At 36.2% G+C, this 20,218-nt stretch overlaps 1 protein-coding gene across 6 annotated transcripts in view; it reads right to left on the reverse strand.

Moving 5' to 3' along the window:
- Window positions 1-3,263: 3,263 nt before the first annotated feature.
- The window catches only part of LOC107724783 (protein tyrosine phosphatase type IVA 3-like), a 35,335-nt gene continuing 18,380 nt past the window's right edge, over window positions 3,264-20,218 (reverse strand). The window contains exons 1-7 of one of the 6 annotated variants that reach the window (XM_016533811.1): window positions 16,544-16,695; window positions 15,801-15,843; window positions 13,392-14,026; window positions 13,085-13,177; window positions 8,208-8,338; window positions 5,225-5,299; window positions 3,264-4,411 (exon numbers count right to left, since the gene is read on the reverse strand). In XM_016533811.1, coding sequence (XP_016389297.1) covers window positions 4,294-4,411; window positions 5,225-5,299; window positions 8,208-8,338; window positions 13,085-13,177; window positions 13,392-13,496 — 522 coding nt within the window. In that variant the 5' untranslated portion in view covers window positions 13,497-14,026; window positions 15,801-15,843; window positions 16,544-16,695 and the 3' untranslated portion in view covers window positions 3,264-4,293. Of the gene's footprint in view, window positions 4,412-5,224; window positions 5,300-8,207; window positions 8,339-13,084; window positions 13,178-13,391; window positions 14,027-14,732; window positions 14,921-14,982; window positions 15,009-15,800; window positions 15,949-16,543; window positions 16,696-20,218 lie in introns of those variants that run through there. The other 5 variants (XM_016533809.1, XM_016533810.1, XM_016533814.1 and 2 more) reach the window with 5 other exon arrangements.

Genomic DNA, 20,218 nt, shown 5'->3' on the forward strand with positions numbered 1-20,218 from the left:
ATGGCTTTATAAAGGTAAAAATGCCCATAAAAGGTAATAATCAATTTAAACTTATTGGAAAAGATTAATTTTTATCACTGCTGTGAACTGATCACCACACAGAATATGAAGAATATCAAAAACTTTAGGAGTCAGCTGTCCACGGTAGTCCTTATCAACCTTATCCTTATCAGATATAAGCACGATAACACACTCAGCAAAATATTGTCTAATTATCGTTATTGATAAAATCCCCAAAAATATCGAGATATATTTTTTGTCAATATCGCACACCCCTAATATATTTAACGTTTTGTTACGAAAAAAATTAAAATAAATGAGAAGTGCCCTTTTTTCCACTTGAGCCCCTGCCCCTCAAAATGTCTGTGCACGTCCCTGCGATATAACTAGAAAATACGACGCATTAAACTATAGACAACATACGTAATTTTACACATATTAAACCAATAAATACAAATATGTACTTACCAAATTTGTAGACTGAGAAACTGTCCAAACTTTGTGGAGAAGCTCACCAAGACGGCTGACGAACGTCTTCTGTCTGCAACGGTCTTCACGAGTTCTCACGATAAGTGATGTTAAGAACGTGATATTGTTATTGAATTGATTCAGCACATTTTTTTTAAGTTTAGGGAGCAAATACTCTATTTCATTCAACTTACAAACTAGTTGAGACAGTGAAAACTTAAAATGTTAAGTTGAATGAACAAATTCAGAGACTGCAAGTTGTCAACTTTTTCAAAAAATTCCTTGAAACAACTAAACTGCCAATTTATTATTATTTTTTTTTACTTTTTACAGTGTAGTGTAGCTATTATGATTTTGTTATTTATTTACTTCCCTATTTTTGCAATGGACATAATATTTCCCAACAAATATTTCTGCAGTTATTTTCCCCTGCTTGTTTGTTTCAACGTCAAATCTGTGCATATTTTCCAAATTTAGAAGTTTTCAAATTTTATTGTTTAGACATGGCATTATAAAATTTAAAAATGCATACATTTACAAAACTTAGAATTTTATCTTCCTAGAGAAAACTTTCAGAGGAGACAACAAAAAACCATCACTTCATAGAATATGTATATGTTCATGCGAGTGGCCATCTCTTCATACTTGCAGTTAGAAGACATTAAGGCCTTTTCATTAGGCCTACCTTCAAGCATGGTGATGACACTATTTAAGGTCAGTTTTTGTCTAAAAGAACTTGAAAACCGGTTGCCATTAATAAAACACATGGCGCTAAATGGGAAAGTGTACTTGAAACAATGTGCTATAACTACCATTAGATTTAATTAAAATCTAAACAGACGCAAGGATTACTGTATACACCCATTATACCTCAAAATAATATTTTTTTCCTTCTTTGCTATAATCATTCTTTGATAGATTTTGTGATTACATGTTATCATAGAAACAGGAATAAAATACATTGTACATCAATAACAACAACTCAACAGCCGGTACATGCTTGTGAGCAATACCAGAATGACCACCAATGAGATGATACTGTGATATTGAGCAATCTGTTTTTATTCATTTTTAATTAATCCAGATTTCAGATTTGACATCTGTTCCAATTTCATAAAAGAGCAATATGTACATAAATTATTAACTTTTCTTGTTTGGTATTAAAATGATCAATAATACAATAATGCCAATCACTGTAGATATGAACAGGGAACAATAGATCATTAATTATGTATCACTTTTTAATAAAACACGTAATATCAATAATATGTTGATATCAAACAGGCCACTTTAGATATGATCAGGAAACCAGTGGGTCAATGAACCTTACTATGGTGTAAGAGTGTAATGTTACAGATCAGATCATCTCTGATGGCGCCCATGATTTTTAAATACTCACACTACTATATCTTTCAGTGTCAAGGGTAATGACTTTAGCTCTGTTGTTTTATTCAAAATCAGGGACAAGAAAAAGACAAGTGGAAAAAACTTGATTTTTAAAAAAAAAAGTCACATGGTGGACATTCTCATGGATGATGTCATCATCTTCAGGATCACAAATGAATGTGGTCAGGATAAACCTGAGTCTTGCACCATCCTTTATCACAAAAGCAGCACTAGTGATGATATCTAAATATATTCATGAAAATGTTACATTTGTTACATTATTTTGCAGATCACATTGGTTTCCAGAGACATTTCAAGATGAACTATTAAATTTATTGAGGCCACAACTCGTCAAAAGATTACATATTTGCAAATGCAGACACTCAACAGATGGTGGAGACAGTAACAAAAGTGACTTAACATGTGAGACAGAGAAGCCCTTATTTATGTGTGCAACATTGAGCTGCTTTATTCACACACTTAAAAAAAAAAATGGGAGCCATATGGACTATTAAGTGTTCAAATGTGCAGAAACGCAAATTTGATAAACACCTGACCTCCTGTCTTAAAGTTCAGCTCTAAATTGGAGTAAGCTCAGTTTTAAATATGTCCGTTCATGGCAAATGTAAACAAAACATAACCTTAATTCATTTGCTTATTCTTCTCACAGTCACAATTAAACAAAGATACTCTTTTATTAGATATTTCCTTAATATTTGCTTCACTAGCTGTTGATTTTGATTTCAAAGGCAGAGAGATGTCATTATCCCAGATCCAAGGTCTTATGTATTTCATATTAACAGATTAATGATGCAAGATCATTTCAGTATTATTTTGCAGATCACATTGGTTTCCAGAGACATTTCAAGATGAACTATTAAATTTATTGAGGCCACAACTCGTCAAAAGATTACATATTTGCAAATGCAGACACTCAACAGATGGTGGAGACAGTAACAAAAGTGACTTAACATGTGAGACAGAGAAGCCCTTATATATGTGTGCAACATTGAGCTGCTTTATTCACACACTTAAAAAAAAAAATGGGAGCCATATGGACTAAGTGTTCAAATGTGCAGAAACGCAAATTTGATAAACACCTGACCTCCTGTCTTAAAGTTCAGCTCTAAATTGGAGTAAGCTCAGTTTTAAATATGTCCGTTCATGGCAAATGTAAACAAAACATAACCTTAATTCATTTGCTTATTCTTCTCACAGTCACAATTAAACAAAGATACTCTTTTATTAGATATTTCCTTAATATTTGCTTCACTAGCTGTTGATTTTGATTTCAAAGGCAGAGAGATGTCATTATCCCAGATCCAAGGTCTTATGTATTTCATATTAACAGATTAATGATGCAAGATCATTTCAGTACCTGACACAGATTTATTACCCCTTTTTTTTTCTTCTTCTTCACTGGTGTCTATATCACCACTAGTTAGGCAGATTGATTCCTGTGATTCCAGATTTAATTTCCTACTATATGGACAAGACTAAATATTTTAAGCCTCACTTTGAAAAGTTCATTTTGTAATTCCACAGTAAGTGTCCACAATACAACTAAACAGCCTGGCATGAGCACTGAGTGTAAACAGCAAAAAATAAATAAAACTGGCAATTCAAAAATGCTGTACTTGTATGCAGCAAACGATTTTTCATGTGAAGTACATAGTGAGGTCTCCCTCTTGTGGCTGCTGTGTTAAATTAAAACAGAACTACTGATCTACAAGTGTGCTCACTCATGGATTTCTCTCAGTTCATTGCTGCAATTCTGTGGTACAACAAGGTATCAGATTAGCTGGATTTCTTTTTTATGAGCTTCAACGTGATTTCAAAGCAGCTAAAACATCCAAAAACCTGGAAATCATGTCAGTGTGCTATGTTATCCATCCAGAGACCCACAGTTCTAATAAAAAGCAGTCAGTGGTGCAACAAACTTGAATCCCAGAGTAGATTTCATGATTCAAAGTAGAAAAAAAAGGGCTAGGTTAAACCACTCACTCACATCTTCAAATAAGTACAGCGACATGCATTCAGAAACTTCTAAATTTCAAGAGCGAGAAAGAACAGGGTAGTCAAGCAGTTTCATACGTAAGCGTGAGCATAACAACAGTGATTCTGTTCTATGAGCAGGTGGCCGGTGGCCATGATCATCTTTGGATTGCGTGCTGCTGGTACAGTGTGATGGGTGGTAGCTGAGGATGAGGATAAGGATGGGGCGGGGCGGTGGGGATGTTGTGTGTAAAGACAAAATTCAAGAGGATCGTCTTTCACAGCCCTGAGCTGGTGAAGACCCTGTGTGCAGGGGTCTGACATATACACTAAAAGGGGGTTGAATTCCCTTCCTGAAATGTTCAAATGCACTAGATTGGTAATTCTAGTCCGGTTTAGTCCATGAGTGACTGGTTCCTTCAGTGGCAGGCTGGTGAGACTGGATCACATGAGGCAGCACTTGCTTTTGTGGTTGTGTGGTTCTTTGAAACGCAGTCTCTGTTTGGGGCGGTACTTCTCCAGGTACGTCAGCTGCTTGCTGTTGATTGCGCCCCGACGTTTCCTGTGGGGGGGAAAAAAATGAACACCAAATACCCATTAGTTATATTCATTTTTTTTAATCAATGTTTTTTTCTGTTTATAATAATAGTAATAATAACGATATTAAACGCACATAGACAATTAAGATATATGTTAAACCCTAAATCATTAATTTGTTTATAACAATGAAAAAATGTATATATTAAACACACCTACAAGCTTGTATATATAAAACATAAAAGTATATGTAAGTATATATAAAATATATTTAGCAATATACAAAATATTTTGACTTAATAGGATGTTAAATGTTTGTTAAATGTATACATGCATATATATACACACATGTATATACATTAGGAGCTATATCAAAATTATATATTAATATACTAATATACACTTTTAAATATTAATATCTTAATATATACACAAATTAATATAGAAAATATATATTAAAATTTTTCAGTAATATACACAATTTTTTAATGGCTTAAATTAAATGTATGATAATATATGCATGTATGTACATTAATCTTTATTTTAAGCAGTATTTTAGTTAATATAACCACTGCAGTTATATTTTATTGATTGTTTTCTGTAATGCATTAGCGCTGTGTTGTCTGCTACTGTTGTATGTCATAATGTCATCATTTTTTGACTTCATAATTTGCTATATTTTGTTTGCCGTAGAATTAGCCGTGAGGCATTAATGATGCACAATATCACTGTTGCATCATTTACTGTATCGCTCACTGTATTGACTGGGTTGTATCGCTGTTGTACCACTCTGCTGCAAGGTGTTGGTAATGTATTGTTAGCTGTAATGTATACTTACTGTCTAATCAACTGAATGGCGTCCTCATATTTCATTCCACTCTCTATAAGTGCCAGAGCCACCAGCACTGGAGCCCTGCAACATATACATACATGCACAGTGTTTAATGCCAGGAAACAGCTTTTGTGTGTGTACAGCCCATAGAAACAATATGTTTTCCAGGAAAAGTGACCCATTCAGCCCTTCTCAGCAAGGATAGGATACCACCTAATGCATGAAAGAACAGGTGTGCAGTTACAGTATATTACATTTTTCTGAGTGGCAAGATTCATTATTCTACAACTTACATTACAGTCTATTCATCAAAAAAGCTACTGTATGGCTTCAAGACTTGATATAGACCCTGGCAGCCCAAATACCAATTCATTTTTCAAAAAAAGAAGAGTTGGGGAAAAAAACAATATTCTTCAACATTTCTCATTTTGTGTTCCATGAAAAAGTCACACAGGTTTAGAATGACATGAGGGTGAGTAGATGACCATTTTTATATCTTAAAAAGATAGCCCACCCAAAAATGAAACCTCTATCATAATATACTCAAGCTTATGTTGTTTCAAACTTTTATTCTTTTTTCGGTGGTACAAGAAAGAAGGTATTTTGAAGAACGTTGAACAGGTGTGCAGTTACAGTATATTAAATTTTTCTGAGTGGCAAGATTCATTATTCTACAACTTACATTACAGTCTATTAATCAAAAAAGCTACTGTATGGCTTCAAGACTTGATATAGACCCTGGCAGCCCAAATACCAATTCATTTTTCAAAAAAAGAAGAGTTGGGGAAAAAAACAATATTCTTCAACATTTCTCATTTTGTGTTCCATGAAAAAGTCACACAGGTTTAGAATGACATGAGGGTGAGTAGATGACCATTTTTATATCTTAAAAAGATAGCCCACCCAAAAATGAAACCTCTATCATAATATACTCAAGCTTATGTTGTTTCAAACTTTTATTCTTTTTTCGGTGGTACAAGAAAGAAGGTATTTTGAAGAACGTTGGTAACCAAACAGTTTTGATTCCCCTTTGACTTTCACTGTATTTTTTGTCCATACAATGGTAGCCAATGGGAACCAAAACTTTTTGGTTACCAACATTCTTCAAAATATAATTTTTCTATGTTCTGCAAAGGAAAGCAAGTCATATGGGTTTGGAATGACATAAGGGTGAGTAAATAATGACAGAATTTAAATTTTTGGATGAACTATCCTTTTAATGACATTTAATTTGAATGGCAATGCATTTTAAGCAATCATTCTAATTGTTTACAGAGCAGTTAGATCATAATTTTTTTTTTTTCGAGGGTGGGGGGAGGGCCTAAACGTCATTAAGTGCTAATCCCAGATTTACTAAAATACAATACATTTTTATTTGAAAAGTGTGTCATTCCCTGTCAGAGACCCTATTTTTACCGTTTGCGCTCAGGGTCCTGACAGCTTTGAAGTCTCCTGAGTGTGCCCCTTTCCAATGCGTAACAACACAAACTCATCCTGCTAAAGCAAACATTGGCTCTGACAAAAACTGCTGAGGGCTCCCACAGGAGCTGCAATCTACGTCAGAGAGGCTGGTGCTTAACTTGTCGGTAGAAGCGGTCAGGGGTCAGTGTGGGAGGAGGGCAGGCAGGTTAAACCAGACTGTCATTAGCTTACCACTCCTGCAAAACCACCACATTTGAGCGTCTGGCTCAACAATTCAAGCGCCACAGCTTAATTAAGGTCTGTGTGTTTTGACAGCTGGCTGGATAAGAGGGCAACACCGTGACTACACCAGGATCCCTCACTGAAAAGAGATATGAAGGAGCAATTAAGATAGCTGCTTATTATTTGCTTTCTATTTCGTCTTCAGATGTCAACCTTTGTGCTTTGAATAATAAACTTGGATTAATATTGTGTGTCCGTTTGGATGGTTGGTTTTGGCACACAGCGGTCAGGCAGGGAGAATGGGTTTGACCTGCAGAGGACACGGGCCAAGACTGAGAAGCCTGTCGCTGAGGGGTATTTGGGGTAAAGCAAAAAAAAAAAATAGTGATGAGAAACCAAATGTAAACAGCAGAACTCAAACACTACACTACCACAAGCCAGCTTAAAGCTCTGCCAGAGATATTACACACACAGCCCTTGATTGCATTCTGAGGGAAAAAGAGCAACAGATCCTGGGAAAGGCTGTTGATATGTTTGAGAATTTTTGTAAGAGAGCGAATCGAGCCACATAAAGCCTGACCCATCAAATTCAGATGTGCATTTGCACGTCTACAATTTCTGAACAGCCACAGCAGCAGGCTGGGAAATTACTAGGACTACATGGAATCTGCGTCTGCAGAATACTGTAGAAAGCAAAGCAGATTATCATTTGAAACAATTCTATTTCAGTATTATTTATATACTATGAATATTTAGAATTAGATAATTTTTTATATTTTTTTCAGTTTGCATGTTAATTTTAGTTTGTTTTAACTTTTTCTTTCATGTAACATTTATACTTTATTTCAGATTTATTTTCAATTAAAATTTCAAGTCATTCAATTATGAAAATGATTTAATAGTTTCATTTTAGTCAACATAAACAACACTGATTTGAATGGCTATTGTTCACATATTTCTAGATATCTCCCAATCCTTGTAATTTTTGTAAATATAATTGGATAATTATACAATTATACTAGTATAATTATACTTACTAGGCTGATATTTCACCCAATTTCCAATCATAATCATCACTTACATTTACTTAGGTGAGTGTAATAGAAAAAAGGGACGATATTTTAGCAAAAACAGTCATTAAGTGTCACATCCTCAACCAAAATAGAGTTCTTTTGAGTTGCCAGATCATTCCACTGTGGAAAAAAACAGCAATTCAGTGCGGGCACAGCACTGGCTTGGCATACTGGTTAGATAAAGTTGAGCTAATTTCTTAACATATCACACAGACGGCTATAGCTTTGGCGTTAGCAGCACTTCTGTGATAACAGAATAGCTTGGCACTCACCGGCCCAGTCCGGCCACACAATGCACAGCCACACAGCAGCCTGGATCTTCACAGAACTTATTCTTCAGCAGACTCAGCCAGTCATCCACGATCTTGGTAGGAGGAGGTGCGCCGTCATCGAAAGGCCAATCCTGAGGGAGACAAACAGAAGAATGAGTTGACATTTATTATCACTATGGATTACTATGTCTGTATGTTATTATATTTCGAATTGAAAGGGAAACACTCATATTGAGAGACACCAAATACTAGCAGATAAGATAAAAGGGAACAAGTTAAGGGGTAACAAATGACTCCAGTCACCACCAGCAGATGGTGCTCTATAAAGCTTCAGCTTTATGGGTCATCTCAGATTCACAGTAATCTGCAAATCCCTCTAATGATTCCAGTGTGATTTTCACAAGTTCTGCAACCGCAAACATTGCACGTTCACTAGTCCAGTCCACTCCACCAGTTCAATCGGATCTGTCACGAACAGCTCGATTTAACACCATGTGCAAGAGCTGAATCATCAGAAATGTTGAATTATGTAAGAGCAAACAGGGAATGTTCACAATTTTATTCAATAAGCTGTTTCATCAAAGTCATTAGGTACTTAAAAGGGATAGTTCACACAAAAATAAGACAATTTTCATGTTTTTTCAAACCTGTGTGACTTTCTTCTGTGGAACACAAAAGATGACATTTTGAGAATGTTTCAATAGTTTTTGACCATACAACAAGGTCAATGGGTTTAAAACAACATGTGACCCAACACACTTTAATTGTACTGGCCAAAAAAACAAAAAAAACAAGACAATCTTCAAACTATCTCTGCTCCACTGAGAAAAAAAGTCATACAGGTTTGAAGCAACATGAGTGTGAGTAAATGATGGATGAACTTACATTTTAAATGGTAAACTTCTCATGTTCTTTAAAATTTTAGAACTTGATCTGTGGTTGGATCATCATATGCTCTACACGCTTCAGAGAAACATTGAGGGTTTTGATAAATGCTTCAGCAGATCAGAACAAACACTAGGCGTCAAACGTCTAGGCACAATCTGACTCGCATGCAGATATTAAACACTTTTATCTTTACAGGGAGCTTTTCATGGAAGACTGAATCTGAATGATTTTTTTTTTAAAACAAATGTGCTGGGTCAAAATACACTGACAAACAAAGCATGGTGTTTTGCATTGCTGCTTTCTCAGAAAAGGAGACATTTATAGGGAGTGAGCTAAGGAGACCATTTTCTACGAGGACCGTCTATGAGAATCTCCTGGTTTAAAAATAACTTTTTAATCCACTAAGAGGTTAATAGGCCCCTTCTTGTCTGGTATGTCAACAGTAGGCTATTAATTCCAGGAGTCCATTCCAAGATGGAAGTGCTCTGGTACTCTTGCCAGGGCACACCGACTCCAGAACCAGCAGCGTGGGGCCTAATTGTGAAAGATGCCCTGGCATTTTCTCGAAACGCATACCTGCTATTCCTCCAGCAACTCGAGCTTCTGCTTACAAGAGAGCAGGAGAGGTTTGAGGCACCTGTTTGCTGTCAACCAACACATCAGTTTCATTGCTTCCTTTAAAGGGGTTCTTGTTTTTAAAACTAGAATTTGGAAAACGAAATACTGACATAAGGCACATAAAATGTTAACAAATCCACTCACTTATCTGTTTTCTCATCAAAAAGAAACATTTTGTGATCTTTCATGAACTATAAAATAATTTAAATGGTTATGTCAGTACGATTTATATTTTTTGGTTTGTTTTAAACAGTGTATCTAGAGTTTTTACCGTCTTATGCTTGTTCTACAAGACAAATGGGATCCAACGGTGTAAAAATGGGGCGAATGACCATTTAAATCCATCTGCAGTTGCTTGAATTGGAGAGGAAATCCTGTTCCAAGTTTTGAACCCCTTGCAAACCTATTGCCTCATCTCCTCTTATGAAGAGCAGAAGTGATCAGTTTATATAAAAAAAAAAATTAAAAAAAAAGGACACACACACCCACACAGTCGGTAAACAGAAAGAGAGAAAGCATACAGCAAATAAAGTCAACATGTAGAGAAAACTAAGTAAGCCATTCTGAGGTAGTACTGTGGCATTCAAAATACCGTTCAAACAATGTGACATATCAACTTCTGTATCATCGTGAGAATGTGCGGCAGGATGTTAGTCTGAACAATGGAAGAAATTTTGCAATTCTGGTTTGCAGCTAAATAAAAAAAAAGGACACACACACCCACACAGTCGGTAAACAGAAAGAGAGAAAGCATACAGCAAATAAAGTCAACATGCAGAGAAAACTAAGTAAGCCATTCTGAGGTAGTACTGTGGCATTCAAAATACCGTTCAAACAATGTGACATATCAACTTCTGTATCATCGTGAGAATGTGCGGCAGGATGTTAGTCTGAACAATGGAAGAAATTTTGCAATTCTGGTTTGCAGCACTGGTAATGGTGCAGCAATTAGATATTTCACTTTTAAAGCTAAAGTACACTAAAAACCTTTTTTCTACACAAGCTGAAAATGCAATGACAACTATACTGCAAAACTATACTTCATAGGCAAAATGATTAAAGTTTCAAAAGTTTGGAGCAAGTATGATTTTTTTTAAGTATTTGAAAAAAGTTTCTTATGAAATGTATTCCTGGGATGGCAAAGCTGAATTATTACTCCAGTCTTCAGTGGCACATGATCCTTCAGAGATCATTAATATCTCTTCTGATTTGGTGCTCAAGAAACATTTCTTTTTTCAGGATTCTTTGAAGACGAATAGCCTTTATTAAGAATGGAAATATTTTATAACATAAATGTCTTTACTATCACTTTTGATCAATTTAATATATCCTTCCTCAATAAAAGTATTAATAAAAATCTTCTGACCTCAAACTTTTGAATGGTAGTGTAAATGCTTTCTCTGAATCTGAAAATAGCTGAGCAAAAATGCATCAATACAGACTGGACTTGATTTAAACTTAATTATTTCCAAAATGTGTAATTACTGTTTTTTTTCCCTTCACCTGACAGCATTAGTAAGCCATTTGTAAGTTTATTTCCCAGAACAGTATACACTCTATGGCTCTATGGAACTATCAAAACATTTCTCTGTTTGTTTAAGTATCCTGACTAGCCTGACAACAGCAACACTGGCTCAACCAATAGTGTGAGTTTGGGGCAAGACTGTTTTGTTCCAACCAATAACAAACAGGGCAGTATTCTGTAAAACCTGTTTGAAAATAGTCATTATTTTTGCAATAATGTTTTGTGACGCTACTGATACAGAAAATACACACTTTAGTTTTAAGTAACCAAGTACACTACTCAAATTGATCTTCTAAAATATTGTTGAGGAACAGCTATGGAAGTTATTCACAAACTAAACAAAGGCACTAAATCCTGTCTAGATGAATGAAGTCATGTTTTTTTAACAAGCTCCGTGTTTTTTTGATGGAGAGCCATGGACTGAAGCATTACATCTTGTCCAGCTGAGCATAAACACAGCAGTGATGTTTCAAACAGACTCCATAGTCAATAGTGTTTCTCTCTTGCGGAAACTGACTGTTCTCTTGATGGCACAGAGGAGGAAATAGTTTTACATAACTTCTCATGCACCTCGCAGAGTTTTTAAAAGTAAAGCCTGAGATGCACCAGCATGCTGAATAAATTCACAGTGACCTCAGGTTAATCTAAGAAGCTTAGATAGCTACATTTCTAGAATTCTTGAATACATAGTGTTAAATATATAGTGTCATGTATATTTCTTCTCATTTAATGAGAAGTTCAACAGAGTGAAAGGGCACAAGGGTGTATAGGACTTGATAAAAAGCGCAGAGGGAGAGAGATCAAGCTCCCCTCAGGCTGCCATGGTAACAGGGAAATGTTGACAAGTCAAACTGAAAACACATGTGGATGTTGGATTCAAGTAGTTAAAAAAAAAAAAGGTGAAGGCAGAGAAAGATCTGATGTTTGGCAGAATGTTATAGGATTGTATCCTCAAATGTGGAGTTCCCTTCGGAGCACCAGACAAAAAGCAGCCTCATCTCACTTCAGTTCACATCATATGACATGACTGGGAGGCCAATTCAAACAGCATGTGTGTTCCAGGACTAGATGAGCACTGAGGGGCTGTGGTCTGTGCTAAACAGGATGATCCTCATCCTACATATAAATCCAGACAGAGGCTTTACATGATATCAGAGGGAGACAATCACCTTCATACCACTAATGTGGTACCACAAGTACCACTAATTACAGCAGCATCACTGCAGTATAGCAGGAGTGTTAATTAAAGGAAGGGTGGTATGGAGTGACACTGCCATGAAATTGTCCAGGATTATTACATTTAGGTGACAGAGTGAGTGTGTGCGCATCAGATACGCATATATTGCATGTACCTCTACAGAACAGAAGGTCAAATGCATATAAAGACAGAAAAAAGGCAGAAAAGCCAAGATACTAACTATAGGTCACTGTATAAGAGTTATTATTACACTGAGAAAATTGCTTTTTCAGTTTTTTTAAATTATTTTTTAAATGTCAGTCTGTAACATATAACTAACCCAATAGACTTTAGAGATCAACTGATGGATATTGCTTTAATGTAAGTGTCCGTTAACTGATATGTTAACCTGATTATTGCTTTTAATTATTGTTTTATTTTTGCTTTGACAAAATGATAACTAAATAATAAGACTACAAATAATAATGTCCTAACTGAATCTAAAAATGCTATTTATATTTAATAACAAATTATTTTTAACAATACCTTTGCCTGAGTTTTCAAACCGAAAAATGAAAGGACTGCATGGGAGTCTTTTTTTTTTTCTCCAAAAAAAAAAAACTTTACAGATGACACTTAATTACAATATGACAAAGAAATATATCTCACCATGACAGTAATTCCATCCTTTTCCAGCGGTGTCTTATCATAGGTGATTTCACACACACGCACCACTGTTGTTGCCCCATACTTCTTCAGATCCTGAGGAAACAAGATTGCACAAGTTTTGAGGGACAAAACAGAGTACATTTAGTATTTATTTTAGGACTTTGAACAAATGTTTTAAGTTTGTTCTTGGTTGTGGTCCATTGATGTGCAGCATTTGTCACATCAGAGTAGGTTTGAACTTTTTCAGAGGAGGAAGTATGTGATCTTTCATGTCTTAAAATGATCATATGTCTGAATGGTATCTCACCTCACTGAAGCTGCTTAATGATGCATTGGTTGGGTTGTGCGTGATAAGGAAGCGCATGTTTTTGTAGCAGACCTCGACAGGAGCCGGACGGTTCATCCTGGTCATGCTGGTGTCCCTCCACACTACAGAAAACAGAACACCCACTCCGGGCTAGGATCCACAGAGCTCCACTCACAGTACGGCACTACTCTGACCTAGAACAGTGCTACAGCAGATTCACTATCACGGTGAAGGTGTCAAGGACTTGCAGGATCCTCTACGATAAATCACTACTAGTCAGTATATAAAATTGAAAGCTGCCTTTCTGGGAAATTAGAAACCACAAAAGTCTTCCTCTTCCAACAAATCTGCCTCTTCCTCTTTATAGGGATAATCTGTCGGGCATCTAGACGGGTGGAACAGTGTCCGGTAGCTAAATGCCAGGTGCCGCGATGGCAATTAACCCATTTGGCGCACAGCAGAGTGGTCATTCAGAAAGATCAGCAAGAGAAAAGCACAGAAAGCGTTTCTCTGGACATTCAGTGGCAGATTTCGGGCATATCCACCCGTGATCAAGCGTTGCGATGTTGGGCGTGGCAGTAATCGCCGCTGCCCTGCCGGAACTCCATTAACGAACAAGAAACTGGAGGAGAAAGCTGTTAAGAGAACAAAGAAAGAAAAATTACCAAATTTTAGACAATCACATACCAATCCATAAACATTTTTTCTATATAATATAATATATAATATAATATTCCTCTTAAAGTTCTTCAGCACCTTCTAATAAAATTTTAAAAGAAAATGTATAAACATCATGTCTATAGACAAAGCATTTAGGATTTAAATGGACAAATTGGTTAAAATAACACAAATATGTTCCTAACATTGCATCTATTTAGAAAAAGGTGAATAATACAAAAGAGAAACTTAAATGAATTTAGCATTAAAATGGATCAATTGGTTAATAACAAATTTGTTCTTAAATCATAAATTATGATGATACTCAATATATCAGACAGCACAATAGAAGCAGAATTTGAAACAAACTCATTGGTGTCCCAATTAAAGGCACAGCTCACCTCAAAATGAATTCATCACTTATTAACCCTAAAAGGTGATAGTCTCAGTCACCATTCACTTTCATTGAATATCAAAAATATGCAATGATGTCTAACATCATCTTTTGTGTTCCACAGAAGAAATAAACTCACTCAAGTTTGGAACTACATAAGGGTGAGTAAATGATGACAGAATTTTCATTTTTGGGTGAAATATCTCTTTAAAAATGACACATAAGACACAAACTTAGAATTGAATACCATTAACCGCAGACAGTTTGACAGCAGAGAAAGCAGCACTCACCTGTGCCAACTTCTCAAACAATTAGATACTTTAAAAGAACATTTAAAAAGACAGAAAAACTTCCTGAACTTCACAGACACATCAAAAACAAGGAATCACACCACTTAGTTCAAAAAAGGGAGAGAGAAAGAAGCAAAAGCACAAAGAAACCTCAGTAATGTGCCATTTTCTCAATAACACGTGTAAGAAAATCATGTGGAACTATTGTGTCTGATCTCCCCCATGACTCATGAGAGTTGTCCCCCTTTACCTTTGTGACAGGCTGCGTCCCGCTCGTCTATAGACAAAGCATTTAGGATTTAAATGGACAAATTGGTTAAAATAACACAAATATGTTCCTAACATTGCATCTATTTAGAAAAAGGTGAATAATACAAAAGAGAAACTTAAATTAATTTAGCATTAAAATGGATCAATTGGTTAATAACAAATTTGTTCTTAAATCATAAATTATGATACTCAATATATCAGACAGCACAATAGAAGCAGAATTTGAAACAAACTCATTGGTGTCCCAATTAAAGGCACAGCTCACCTCAAAATGAATTCATCACTTATTAACCCTAAAAGGTGATAGTCTCAGTCACCATTCACTTTCATTGAATATCAAAAATATGCAATGATGTCTAACATCATCTTTTGTGTTCCACAGAAGAAATAAACTCACTCAAGTTTGGAACTACATAAGGGTGAGTAAATGATGACAGAATTTTCATTTTTGGGTGAAATATCTCTTTAAAAATGACACATAAGACACAAACTTAGAATTGAATACCATTAACCGCAGACAGTTTGACAGCAGAGAAAGCAGCACTCACCTGTGCCAACTTCTCAAACAATTAGATACTTTAAAAGAACATTTAAAAAGACAGAAAAACTTCCTGAACTTCACAGACACATCAAAAACAAGGAATCACACCACTTAGTTCAAAAAAGGGAGAGAGAAAGAAGCAAAAGCACAAAGAAACCTCAGTAATGTGCCATTTTCTCAATAACACGTGTAAGAAAATCATGTGGAACTATTGTGTCTGATCTCCCCCATGACTCATGAGAGTTGTCCCCCTTTACCTTTGTGACAGGCTGCGTCCCGCTCGGGATTAAGTCCAGGGCTCTGCTGGGAACAGTGGAGGGTGAACAGTTGCGATCCAGAATAACCGTCTCTGCTCTAAACCAGTCAAGGCTGCCTTGGCTTGCCATATGACAGTGACAGCACACTCTGGTAATGTCACAAACAAATGCACTCATAATGCTCTTAGGAGGAAACCAGTCCACCCCCACCTCTCTCTCTCTCTCTCTCTCTCTCCATCCCAATATAAAAATAGCATGGCCAATGTACCTAATAGGTTTCACAACGTACGCTCATGTCTAATGGTTTAGTGGCTGGTTGAGAAATAATACACACATCATTCCCGCACTGCAACAAGAAAGTACTCCCATAAAATGTTTACTGGACTGTAAGTGGTTTAAAACTCACATACTTCCACATTCTGCCCTGTCATTTTAATATTTTCACAACATGACTGAAACAAGAAAGAATATATAAAATGACCTTCAAGGGACAGTTCTCTCAAAATTGTGTCATAATTTACTCACCCCCATGCTGTTCTAAACCTGTATGACGTACTTTCTTACATTCATCTAACTTCTTTCTTTCTTGTTGCAGTATATGAGCAACAGAACATTTGCTCAACAGTGGACAGGAAACCTCAATTTAGACAGTGACTTTTTTCTACATGAGGTTATCATTCTGACACCTAAACCATAAAAATCATGTTACGTAGGATTCATAACAGATAAGAAAATAGACTCACCACAGACTGCCAGTGCAACCCTTTTAGTTACCCTGCCACTCTTGTTGAGGGCTTAGCACATCTTGAGCCAAATCCTTTTACATAAAGCTGGAAGGCTGGACAGGCCTCTCTGCCCACTAGTGCAGTGTGTTTCCAGGTGCTCTGTTGGCTCTGGAGTAAATACAGATACTCTGACCTATTAATGTACACTAATCTGGACTGCTGGCACTCTGTTATTTATTTTGCTAGGTAATTTTTGTTCCTTTTTAGTTTTCAAGATGCCATTAGTATTCAGGCGTCTAGCTTAAGAGAAATTTAAAACAGCAAACATGGAGTGGAGAAAAAGAAAATTGAATTAATTAATTTAAAAAATGACCAGCTGAACCTTATAAAGAACAACCTAACTGTACAAGCATTCATCCAACAGCTCCTGGATTAACCAGGCTCTGTGATCAACAAGGCTTGATTGTAAACAGGTTTACACAACAGGCACTCAGCAAAAGTGTTTTTTTTCCCCCAGAAGTCCTGGCTTGATTTCAAAAAGACCAATTCATTGAAGGATTAAATGCAAATGACATAATCAAGGGCAAGTGTTCCAAGTGATCAAACAACAAACACAACACATGACTCATCTGGGCCAGAACTCTCACCAAGCAGAAAACAAAATCATACAGCCATACAGAAATCTCTTTAAGCAGTATGGAATGAAATACTATATTGTTGAATACTGTCAAAGGTAAAGGCTTTTCAGCAGCATATTACACATTCTAGAATGATTATAAAAATATACATTCTGTAATTAATCTGTAATGAATTAAAAATATATATATAATAATTCTGAAATTTAACATCATAGAATGATGATGATGATAATAATAATAATAATAACAATAATAAATTCTGGTACTAAATATTTTGGAACAATTAAAACATCACTGCCAAAAACTATACTCCTAAATGCCTAAATACTACAATATACCAAAAAAAAAAAAAATCTTATTAAAATATAGCTGAAAATGAAAACATTTTATGTTCAAAGTCTGTCGCTAAAATTCACAGGTCCTGGGACAATTTGTTTATGTTTGGGTGCCCTTTCCACTGTGCTGAATAAGCAGATTTTACCACAGAACACCTTAATAACATTCCCCGTCATAACAGAGCCCTCAACAATTTACCCGGTTGTCCCCCCAGTGATGGCCCTACATTGACATAAAAAAAAATAGATTTAACAGAAAGTGGCTACATGTGGCCTAGGCTGTTATCCATGTTGAATACAAACTATCCTAATCACAAGAGGAACACTAAGAATCTTAGATTTACTAGAAATCTCCAGATTCTAATGAATTCAAGTTCTAGAGTTTTCAAGGAACTATCAACTGAATTCTGGAACTTCAGCTGCTAAATGAAGGCAATGTTTATTGAAGGTAAGAAGTGATATAGAACACTTCCCCTCTGGCCCACTCAGCTGTGCTCAAGTAACCTCTGCGCAAGGGCCCCCCTGGCACGCTCTGCTAATGCCAATGGGCAGCAAATGCCACACTGGCAGCATCAAGACACACTTTCTAGATCATGCCTTGGCAGCACAGCTGGGGTCATTAGTTTTGCTTTGTGAAAATTTCAATATGATCTTTTTTTTAAAACTATGTTTAAGATCCAAAATGACCAGACACATTAACACTCTCACTCATATTTTAGGATTTCGTTTCGAAAAGGGAATACATTTTGAATGACATGGCCACTACTCAAAGAGTGCAGGTGTTAGTTCATTGAACAGGTCTGCAGGTGTCTTCCTGTTGGTGGGGCTGAACCTGTATTTGATGGGTTAGAGTGTGTTGAGGACTGGGCTGGCTTTGTTCTGCCTCGGTTCTGCACTTGACTGGAGAGGAACTGCAGGGCACGAAGGCTCTCATGGCCACCTGTGTTCTAAATATACCTCTGCCAGCTGTCACCGGTCGGGAGTTAAAGATAACTGGGGACTTGTTTTGAAACATGACAACCTTCTAAAAAAAGCTACTCAGAAAGGTCTCGCCTTTTACAACTGGATTAAATAATTAGCTGGAAGAAAATAATTAATAGTTTGCCATGTAACCTTATAAGGTTGGACATCTGAGTACAGATTCCTGGGAGCTGAGGTGCCATACCCAGAATTTAACATTTTGAAGAGGAAAATTCAGCCAATGGCATACAAGTGGTTGCTTCAAAGATGTCCCTAGGATAGAGGTGATTTATAAAATAACATGAGCAATCAAAGCTAAAATGTTCATGCAACATAGTGACTCAACCCAAATCGGAAAGCCAAACCAGAATTTGCTAACGTAAATTTAATATCAACATTTGTCCAGTCAACTGACCTCAATACCTACCAGAAACTTTACTTGAACAGAACATTTAGGCCACATTTGCATAATTTATTTGCATATTTTACATACACTTTCATTCAAAGCAGTGCATTCAAGATACACATTCAATGTGTTCTCTCTCTCATTCAAACTCTTACGATCTTGGCCAGCATCGTGCTCTGCCAATTGAGATACAAGAACACCTAGTGCAAACCCTAGTGTGCTTATTTTAAAAACTACAGGTTGTAAAACTGAGTGACAATTATTACCTTTAACAGCATGCAAAGATCACCCTGCACTAGGATAAGGTCACCATGACCAAAACAAACATGCATACTGGTTAGAGCAAGACACTAGACTGTCAAGACAAGGGCTAGATCAATTTCCTGTACTAAAGTGCATTCATTATAGGACTTGAACATGCTAAATTATTTTTTGAATATGGGCAACAGGACATGGTGCCACACCCTAAGGCTTTACGTCTTACTCTACCTTCCCGCAACACTCCAAATCATGCAGATTCAAAGTCTGTATCCTTTGTTTTGAGCCAAGAGGCCAATCTGTGATGTTATATCCTCTATTCGTCAAATATTTTTACACAATACAAATTTGCAGTTCAGAGTTCAACAAACTTGAACATTGGTACGCAGACACTCTTTTATAAGACACTCATTAAATCAGATCAACATATGATGTGGCTAATTTTTTCACTGTGACACTCTAATGTGTTAAACACGTGCACACATGCACATGTTGCACTGCATGTAAGTGTGGTGTGCAATTTGTTACCAGGCCTAAGATACGCATAAGGGGCAAAACTATACCACATGAAGAGGACTCAATCCTTTGATTTTCAACAGACATAATGCAAGCATATGCTATTAGCGAAACCACACGGAAAGCTGGATGTAAAACTCCATTACAGCATTTCCAAATGAAGGCAAACATACACTGACAAAATCATTATTCAGATCTCCACAAAATAAAAAATCATGTTCTGAGATATTCAATGGGTTCCATTCTAAAACAGAGAATACCAGCTTACATTTTGGCTAAGATCAGATAAAACTCAACGTCACAAGGCTGAATTAGTGCTTATGTCCAGATGAAGATCAATGACATTCTTGACTTCAGAGGAACATTTCACTATCAATCAGGAGTCTCTCAAACCCTTAAAGGGGTCATATGATGTTGCTAAAAAGAACATTATTTTGTGTATTTGGTGTAATGAAATGTGTTTATGCGGTTTAAGGTTCAAAAAACACATTATTTTCCACATACTGTACATACTGTACACTCCTCTATGCCCCACCTTTCTGAAACGCTTCGATTTTTACAAAGCTCATCGGTCAGAAAA

Source organism: Sinocyclocheilus rhinocerous, unplaced genomic scaffold (assembly GCF_001515625.1).
Source record: "Sinocyclocheilus rhinocerous isolate Xijiao unplaced genomic scaffold, SAMN03320098_v1.1 scaffold1717, whole genome shotgun sequence".
In the NCBI taxonomy this organism is placed as follows: Eukaryota; Metazoa; Chordata; class Actinopteri; order Cypriniformes; family Cyprinidae; genus Sinocyclocheilus; species Sinocyclocheilus rhinocerous.